This window comes from Lycium barbarum, chromosome 5, assembly GCF_019175385.1.
Source record: "Lycium barbarum isolate Lr01 chromosome 5, ASM1917538v2, whole genome shotgun sequence".
Lineage (NCBI taxonomy): Eukaryota > Viridiplantae > Streptophyta > Magnoliopsida > Solanales > Solanaceae > Lycium > Lycium barbarum.
This window is the reverse complement of record NC_083341.1, coordinates 127177243-127187426: the sequence shown is the minus strand read 5'-3', so window position 1 is coordinate 127187426 and position 10184 is coordinate 127177243. Positions and strand designations below refer to the sequence as shown.

Here is a 10184-nt window from a genome sequence, read left to right as displayed (position 1 = left end):
ACTTGGAGGTTAAAAGTAGTGTGAGTCTAAGTTGTATGCAATAATAATTTAAAATTCTTATAAAATTTAAATTAAATTAAATTTTGTTGGTGGTGTAAAAAGTCAATAGACTATTAGTATAAGTATATAATTAAACTCAAAAAATAACTAAAAATAATTATCTTTACAAATAATTATATTATTTTCTGTAACTGCAAAATCCTCAAGACTATTCAGACACGTAACGTCCGCCTAACCTATAAAACAAGTTAAATTATACAATGTGTAATAACATGTTAGTTAAACCAATAGTGTCAAAAAAAAAAATGCCTTTAATGTATATAAGTTAAATTGAGAGTAAAAATTGACAAAACAACTAGTTTCCGAGGACAAAATAGTGTTTTGGCGCTTTTGAGGAGGCATTTGTTGTCAACACTGCTGTCAAAGCAGAGGATTAGCTTAGGTATCTCAAATCTATCGGAAAAAGAAGCCTCTGTGTACAACTGACAATTGTAACGTTTAATAAAGTCTACATTTGTTTGTCTTTATTAGTTTACTATTTTAACTCTTATCTCTAACTTGAAGAAAAGCATATACTACATATTACATGCTTTCCAGCAGATTACTACAATCTGTAAAGAAGGAAACAAAATCATTGTCTGAAAGACCTTTGACCATCATTACAATTCACAAAATCTCCCAACTTTTTTCAAGCATATTTGAGTGACCATCCACAGTTTTACTGGACAAAAGAAAAAATGGGGTCTCAAGTTCTTTGGTTTCTACTATTGCTAACACTTACAACCTTTTGCAAAAGTAAGTCATGTCATCCAAATGATTTAAAGGGTCTTCAAGATTTCAAGGCTGGAATTCATTCAGATACTTCTGGCAGATTAGGTAAATGGAAAAACCAAGATTGTTGCAAATGGGAAGGTATTTTATGCAGCAATGAAACTGGAAGAGTTGTACAGATAAATCTACCAGGTTTATATACTTCAGGTGATGCACCAGTTCAATCCACTATGGTAGGGGAATTATCTCCTTCAATTACACTTCTCAACTTTCTTGAAGTTATCGATATGGGTGAACTTGTTGGGCTAACGGGGGAAATTCCTCCTTCGATTGGTTTACGTCTTCCAAATCTCAGAAAACTCAACTTTCTTGGCAACAAGTTTAGTGGTGCATTACCAGAAAGCATATGTAAGTTGTCTAAACTTGAAGAACTGTATCTACAAGAAAATGGTTTTTCTGGATTTCTTCCCTCATGCATTGGAGGTCTCAAGAATCTTAAAAGATTGAATATAAATTCCAATAAACTTTCTGGTGCAATTCCTGAGTCTATAACAAGCTTGATAAGTTTAGAGTCTTTGTGTCTTCAAGATAATGTCTTGGCTGGGAATATGCCAGAAAACATTGGCAATCTGCAAGGGTTGAAAGAACTTGATTTGTCTAATAACTCATTAACCGGGATAATCCCTCGTTCCATTTCTAAATTAAATTCCATTTCGACAGTTTACCTGAATGCCAACCAGCTTGAGGGCAAGATACCGTTGCCTTCAAAACCTGGCCAATTTTCTTCTCTGAGATTTCTAAGACTGCAAAACAATCGTCTAAGTGGAACGATACCTGCATCTATTGGCTATTTGACTTCCCTTCAGAGACTTTCCCTGGCGAACAATCAGCTTAAGGGTCCAATCCCTTCTAGTATAGGTAATCTAAAGTCACTAACAGAGTTATATCTCACTTACAACCAGTTTGTAGGTCAGTTGCCAAGATCAATAGGCAGGATTTCCCAGCTTCTCCTGTTGAGTATATCTCATAACATGATCGAAGGACCATTGCCTCAAGAAATTTCTTCGCTTTCAAATCTTCAATCACTGGATATATCATTCAACCATCTGAACATGTCAGCCATTCCCAAGTGGCTCAAGCAGTTGCCATCACTGTCGAGAATCTACTTGGCAGGATGTGGAATTCGCGGTGAAATACCAGATGATTTACAAGTACTTGCCAAATCATTGATGGAAATAGACTTGTCAGCTAACAATCTTTCAGGAAGGATTCCAGCTTGGATTGGCAGCTTATCTTGGCTCTATTCTTTAAACCTTTCTAAGAACAAGTTTGTGTCTGAGATTCCCTCAACTGTTACAAATCTTGGGAATCTGGGAGTTCTGGATCTTCACTCGAATAAGCTAGAAGGAAGTGTGAATGCAATTTTCCAGATGAAGAGCAGGTTTGAAGGAGGATCATTAACATATCTTGACCTTTCCGATAACAGTTTCTCAAGTGTCATTGACCAGATTGGCATGGGAGGACAAGAAAATATCCGACACTTAAACTTATCGCGGAATTTTCTCAGAGGTAGATTACCAACTTCCATAGGAACATTGAAATCACTACAGACTTTGGATCTCAGTTACAATGGATTAGGCTCTAACCTGCCAACCTCGCTGGCGAACGTGAGCACTCTGGAGAGACTGATGCTGCAGAAAAATCAATTCACAGGCAGAATCCCTGAGGAGTATTCGAAGCTGAAAAAACTGAAAGAATTGAACCTGTCAGACAATCTTCTTGAAGGAAAAATACCTTATGGGAAGCCATTTCTTGAATTTCCTCAGAGCTCATTCTCTGGAAATAGAGGTTTATGTGGGATACCTCTTCCTCCCTGTAAAGCTTGAGCTTCAATTATTTGTTGCTCCACATAATTTGCAGATGGGAATTGCTTTTTTATACATGTTGCTATGTATAGAAAGGGCCGCAAGGCTGAAAATTCAAAATTTCTTCATAGTAGCTGTATATCTACACTCGACACTTTTTTTTTCCAGTATAGGTTGTTGAAAAGGTTCGAACTCCAAGTGACAGATGTGTATAGGCAGTTGTTGAAAAAGGTTGAAACCCAACATCAAGCGAGACACATTACACGTCCATAGACATGACTAGTGACCATCAGACCCATGCATTAGTTAGCTTTTTATATGTTTGGACTTTGTTTTTGGTTTGCGGATGTATTGAATTTAATTATAAAGCATTATGCTATGTATTTTTGGACCTTATAGAATATCAATTTATAAATTTTTTGGTTAATGCTAAGCGTATTTAATAATTCTAATGTCATATGCTTGAACTAGGTGTATTCAAAATATTAAACAAAAATATCTTAACAAAAAGGATTTGTGACCGATATTATTTTGTAGCTAAAATTAACATATAGAATATATTGTCGCGACAAATTTGACGAATGATTTTTGTCTTTCATATGCATGCTAGAAATGGTTCTAAAGATATCTTGCGATAGAATTTTCGTTGCAAAATAAATCTAACGAAGAAATGAATTATGAATTTAGCGATAGGATTGATGAAAATAGCAATGGAATTTTTCTGCCGCTAAAACTGGCAACAGATACAATCCGTCGCTAATCCGTCACAAACTTAGCGACTTATGTAATTTTTCCTTTGCGAAGGGGTTAACAGGCGAACACAAATTCGTCGCCAAATAGATTTAGTGACAGACATATGTTGTTTAATTAGTACGGATTTCATCTATCGCTAAATCCTATTTTTGTGGTAGTGAAAGTGCGTCTAATCTTTTGGTGCACCATTGCTTTCTTGAAGATTTTTATGATTTTAATTTTCAGTTTGTGAGCTTCCATCACTTGTTATATGTAGTTCGCCCAGGTTTTGGTGGATCATTACTTCCCCCAGGATATTTGTCTCGTAGAAGTTGGACAATAGCTCAAGTAATCATATGCGTGGATGTAAAGATAGATTTATGGAGATTAATAAAATGGTGAGAGGTAATGTGTTATTTGGAGAAACCTCAAATATTCAAATCGAAAGGAGTAGCTGCGATTCTTATCTCCTCGAAGATGGTGGCCGCTAATTGCTTCAAGATGTTTACTATGTGTCAAAATGAAAAATAATACTTTGAATTTGTGCCAACTTCGTGCAAAGATATGATATCCACATGAAAAATATACATCTTTGGCTTAGAGATTCTAAGTGAATTTCTGATTGCTAAAGTTCATATAACAAAGAATATGTTGTTTTCTTTTAATCTTAATACAATCAATGCAAATTGCTTGAAGACTAATCTGCAAAATGGATCATGATGTCGGCATATGCGATTTAGGAACTTGAACTTTGATACGTTCAAATTAATGAAAGAAAAAAGCATGGTGTTTGGAATGTCTTCAATCAACCATCCCAATCAATTTGCCTTTTCTAGAAAATGTGTGAGGATTTTTCTGATGAGGACCACGTGGAGAGCAACCAAGCCGCTCAATCTTGTTCATATAATGTGGGTGGGCCAATGATGAGTTATGACATTTTCTAGTTTTGACGACTGACATATATCCACCAAGGACCATGTCCTTGATTAGGTCTTCTGGGCACTGTAAGAACGTGATGTGGCACTGTTCCGACATCAGAGCCACAGCGGAACAGTAGCTGCATGTCGGCAAAAATACAAGGATCATTATAACGTCCCTATCCATATCACATTTCTCACATGATCCTCACATGCTCCCATTGGTTCCTTATATAAACAACATGAGGGCATTTTGTTTAACCTTGCACTTCAAATCACATTATTCTTATTGTTGAAAAGAGCAGCTATCACTGTTTTTTCGGACTAGATCCAAGACTGTAGATGTCTTAAGTTCTAGGTTGTTTAATCTTTGTCTTCTTGGTCTTAATATTGTAAACCTGCACTTCTTTTAAAAAGGGTTTTGTAGGTATTTGATTTTATTAAGCTTTTTGTGTAAACACCTGATGGTAGCTAGTTATGGTGAGTTAAGGTTCAAGTAGAGTCAGTTGAATCAGTTGGTTCTTGGCTAGAGTTAGTCAAGGGTTTTTGCTTGCAATAGAGTTATTATAAGGGAATGGATTAATGGGCTAATTCCTATTTTGCAAAAAGCTTGTAATCTGAAAATGTTGCTCAGTTGGTGAAGTTGGAAATCCTACTGGTGTAGGTTGTGAGTTTTAATCCCTTGAGCAAGGAGTTTTTCATGTAAATATCGTGTCTCATTTACTTTCTGTTTTTGCTTAGGGAACATATAAGGAACCTGATCCCTTATTTGTTTTGGTGAACTATTAGTTTCTATCAGTCAATCTGTCCCCCTTCATTCGAGAAAAGTAAATACTTCTTGCTCTGTTCATTTATGACTTTAGCAGGAAGCCGTTGAGTAAATATTAAAAAAAAAAATTATATACGGGGTAGGGAAAGGGGAAATTGGGGAAAAAATTATAAGGTGGGAAATCGAACACTCACCAAGTACACAAAAATTCAGATAGTCAACCAACTGAACTACCAAGATCATTCCCCATCTCTTTAGATTTTAACTCACCAAATGGACCGAAATTCTTTCGACTTCATACCCGAACCAAAACGTGCAGCCGAATAATTACTTAAGCAAAATTTTGTTTGGTTAAAATTATGCATCCTGTTAAAATTTACTATGGCCAAACCCATCGGTAGACATCTGTGATCGTCCAGTTCTTTCACTTGAGCACCTAAAGTGGACCTTGTTTCATTTAGACACTTAAGGTTGGTAATACCTGTTCCAGTTAGACAATTTTTGCACCAGATGTTTTAAGTCCCAAGCGCGTGTATATCATTCAAAACCTACGTGGATTAAGTGACCAATTACATTGTACCAACTCATTTAAAATTTGCCAACTCATTTTCCAACTTAATTAATGATGTGCCAACTCATTTTAATTGGCCACATCATTGCACACGCGGGCAAATCAACTAAAGACCAAATTAGGGCTCAAAAACCCATTTCCGTATACACACTTCAGGTGCAAACGATCAGGCGATTTGCCACGAAAATCGAGATAAAATTTTCGTCGATTTCGTTCAATATCTTCTCCATTTTCACTTAATTCTTAGTTAATGATCACTCAAAAGTATTATTTTCATTTATTTGCAGGTTTTAGTCTGGAAATCGACCCTTTGGACTTTGTTCGTTTCAACTTCATTTGCGACATTGGAGAAATTTAAGGTTCTACTGAACTTTTCTCGTGTTTGTATGGTATATTGTGTTTAAATTAGGGTGTTTTTGTACAGAACTGGTTGTTATCACTTTATTTGTTTACTAGGGTTTATTTGGGAATTTCAGTGTTAAAGTTCGGATTTTTTTGGGTATTTCCTTGTTGCTTTTGTGTTGTGGGGTTTTAGGGAATATAATGGACGACTATATTCTTACTTGTTTTCACCATGGGGGTACAGTTGTAGAAGACCCTGTAGTGGGTCCCACGTACAAAGGGGAATTAGAGGTCTTTGGTGCTGCTATCGATAAAGACCATTTTAGTCTTGTTGAGTTGGAAGCATACACTAAAGATCTTGGGTACACAAATGTCCTTGGATTCTACTGCAAAAAGGTTGATGATAGTGCCTTTGTTCAGCTTACTTCTGATAGACAATTACTAGGGCTTGTGAATGACTTAAAACATGGTGATGAGTTTGATGTGTTTGTGGTCCATGGAATTGATGAGGTGGAGAAGTTGCCACAACCAATTGGTTTGTTGGTAGGGCCAGAAGGTGATGACTGTATTAATGACTCATGTGGCACTGATGAAGCTAGGGCAACACATGTGGGTGGAAGGGGTATAAATACTAATGTAAATGTTCCAGATGGGGCTGAAACATTTGCAAAAGAGGTTGAAACACCTCCAAAGGAGGCTGAAACACTTCCAAAGGAGGCTGAAACATTTCCAATTCCAAATGTGGTTGAAACTGATCCAAATAGGGGTGAAACAGATCCAAATGGGGGTGAAACAAATTTGAATGGGGGTGAAACAGATCTGAATGGTGCTGAAACAGATCTGCATGGGGCTGCAACAAATGGTGATCAATCAGATGTTGCTAGTAGTTCTGAATCAGATTTTCCAGATCTTGATGATTCACATGTTGATGAAGAATTGAGAAACCTTAGAGCTGAAAAGAGGAGTAAAAAGAACCCCAATCCTAGAAGAAAAAAAACTAACACAGAGGAAATACCATTTGGTGAAGCTGGTGTTGATAGAGGCTTTGAATATATTGGTAGAAATAAGTCTGCTAGGTATGTGGGAAGATTATGTGGATATGAGGATTATATTGACAGTTCAGATTATGGTAGTGATGACAGTGATGATGAATTAGATGCTGATGCTGTAAGCGGTGTTGATCTACCAGCAAGAAGGAAGAGCACAAAGGTCAGGTATGATCCAGCTTGTGTAGTTGCTATTTTTGAACTTGGTATGGTTTTTGAAAATGAAAAAGTATTTAGGAAAGCATTGGTTGATTATGCAATAGAATACAAAGTTAGTCTTAAGTTAAGGCCTAATTAACCTGGTAAAGTAAGGGCTCAGTGTAAGGGTAACAAACAGTGCAAGTGGTTGTGTTATGCTGCAACAGATAGAGATTCTGGTGACTTTATGATTAAGAGCTACCATCCTGTACATAAGTGTACAAATTCTAACAAGAACAAAATGTGCAACACTAAATGGCTTGCTGCTAGATTTAAGGATGAAATAATTAAGCAGCCATCTTTGAGAATATGGGAAATACAAAACATGTGCAGGGATAAGTTAGGACTTTATGTTGGTAGGACAATTTGCTACAGAGCTAAAATGCAGATACTAAGAGAGTCTATGGGTGATTGGAATTTAGAGTTTGCAAGATTGTGTGACTATGCTGATATGATAAAACAGACAAATCCTGGTAGTTCTGTTTGGGTAAGGATGGACAGAGAAAGTTATCCAGGGAAGAATTTGTTTGTGTACTTCTATGTTTGCTTGGACGCATTGAAGAAGGGGTGGATAGAAGGTTGTAGAAGAATAATAGGTTTTGATGGGTGTTTTCTAAAGGGTGCTTGTAAAGGTGAACTGCTAGTAGCAGTTGGCAAGAATGGAAACAATCAGATGTTTCCTATAGCCTGGGCAGTTGTTGACACAGAGACTAAGCATAGTTGGAGTTTTTTCATTATTTACTTGAAAGAGGATCTGCAGTTGGGTACTGGAGATGGTCTTACTGTGATGGCAGGCATGCAAAAGGTACTGTACATAGTAACTTGTTTAATTTCTTACTGTTTCTTACTGTTGAGTGTTTCTTTAATAATTTCTTTTCTTTGAAGGGTTTTCATGCTGCTGTAGAAGAACTGTTACCAGATGCTGAGCATAGGAGATGTGCAAGACACATCTGGTCCAATTGGCATCAAGAATGGAAGGGTGAAGAGAGAAGAAAACAATTTTGGAGATGTTCTAAGGCCAGTTTTGAAGTGAAATTCAGGTCAGAGCTTGATAAAATGAGCAAACTTGGTAAGGATATTTGTGCTGATTTATTGCATTATCCAGAAAAATCATGGGTGAGGGCATACTTTAAAGAGCATTCTAAGTGTGATGTTGTTGAGAATAACATGTGTGAGACCTTCAATACATGGATCTTGTCTTGTAGACACAAATCAATTATAACTATGTTGGAGGAAATTAGGAGAAAGATAATGACTAGACAATGTGATATGATTAAGTTTCCCAACACTTGGATATCTGAGATTTCACCTATGGCTAGACTTACCTTAGAGGATAATAAGGAAATGGCTAGAGGCTGCAAGGTTCTTTAGAATGCTGATGTTGGATTTGAGATTGGAGAGGGTGAGTATAGGCATACAGTTAACATGAGTACTAAGAGTTGTAGTTGTAGAACTTGGCAACTGAGAGGAATTCCATGCCAGCATGCTGTTTGTGCATACTACCACATCGAACTAGAGCCTGAACACTTTGTGGAGTATTGGTATAGGAAGGATACATTCTTAAAGGCATATAGTAATTTCATCCAACCAATTCCAAATATGAAGATATGGCCTGAAACAAACAATCCAAAGATTGAGCCTCATGCACCTAAACCAATGCCTAGCGGGCCGAAGAAGAAAAGAACAAAAGGCAAAGATGAACCAAAAAAGATGAGGTATGGAAAGGTGTCCAGAAAAGGGGGGAAAATAACTTGTTCAAAGTGTCATCAACAAGGACATAACAAGAAATATAGCAAGGTAAAATTGTTTTCTTTGAGTTGGTTAACTTGTTTATCATGCATTTTGGGTTTTTAAGTTGATTACTGCCTTTAAATATGCAGGTTGTGCCAGGTGCAGAAGCACCTAGCCAAAGTTTACAACACCCTGCAGAAGCACCTACAAGCTTAAGCCAGCCTACACCTTCAGCAGCAGTTTGTGATGATACAGCTAGAGTTAGGAGGGTGAATCAATCAAAAAGAGTTAGAAGCTCAAGCCAGCCAGCCCCACCTATAGATACAAGAATTCCTATTACAAGAGGAATAACAAGTCAACTACCTCCTAGAAGAAGACAAGTTGCTGGACAGAAGAGAGCCAAGGTTGCAATTGGAGAGGAACCTGCAACTAGGGGACATAAGAGGGCAACTAATGTTGGATTTGGCATATACACAAGCACAAGTGGAACTCAAATACTAAATGTAAGTCAATTCTAACTTTGGTCTCTAAAACACAACTACATGTAACAAAACTGATTATGCTTCATTTTTCTGCTAAAATGCAGCTAGGAACATCAAGCCAAAGGATTCTAGAAACTGATTCAGCTTACAAGGATGCAAGTCCAATAGGCATAGACCTTGGTTATAAAGCTAGAAGATTGAGATGGAAAAACAAAGAAGCTGTCACTGGCCCCCAATTGAGGCAGATGGCAAACAAGAACAACAACAAGAAGAATTAGCAGTATTAGGATAGGATGTAGTACTTAATAGGCAATGTAATATGGCACCAAACAATTTCTCTTTTTGGATGGTTATTTTGGCAATCTGCTACTTGTATGTAGCAGTAAACAATTAGTACTTAATGTTTGCTTTTGGCTACTTTGGAAATCTGCTACTTGTATGTAGCAGTATTAGGATAGGATGTAGTACTTAATGTTGCTTTTGGCTACTTGTATGCTAACTTTGAGCTCATTCTTGAGCATGTTAATATATAATGGGTTACTTTGTGCCCATTATATACCTGTTGTGATGTTTAAACAATTCTGCTAATGTAATTATAGCTACTGTTGGTGTTGAATAACATTGACCTACTTGTTGTTGGCAATAATATGTAGCTTAAACAGAGCATTATTGGCAAATACAAAACAGAGCAGACCAGGTTTTTATGCAACTGTGTGAGCTCAAAACAGAGCATTGTTGGCAAATACAGTATAGACAAAAC

General features: G+C 36.9%; 1 protein-coding gene across 2 annotated transcripts; it reads left to right on the top strand.

The window, feature by feature from the left end:
* Window positions 1-574: 574 nt before the first annotated feature.
* Window positions 575-3051, top strand: LOC132641468 (LRR receptor-like serine/threonine-protein kinase FLS2). Of its 2 annotated transcripts, XM_060358475.1 has the most exons (2): window positions 575-1179; window positions 1492-3051. In XM_060358475.1, exons 1-2 carry the CDS (start codon window positions 738-740, stop codon window positions 2655-2657), a joined length of 1608 nt encoding a protein of 535 aa, XP_060214458.1. In that variant the 5' UTR covers window positions 575-737; the 3' UTR covers window positions 2658-3051. The 2 variants fall into 2 exon arrangements, with proteins under 2 accessions (XP_060214458.1, XP_060214457.1); XM_060358474.1 differs by having other exon boundaries at window positions 576-3051.
* The last annotated feature ends 7133 nt before the right edge of the window (window positions 3052-10184 follow it).

Excerpts from the sequence above, each read along its gene's own strand:
- LOC132641468 (XM_060358474.1), top strand. The coding sequence starts at position 738 with ATGGGGTCTCAAGTTCTTTGGTTTCTACTATTGCTAACACTTACAACC.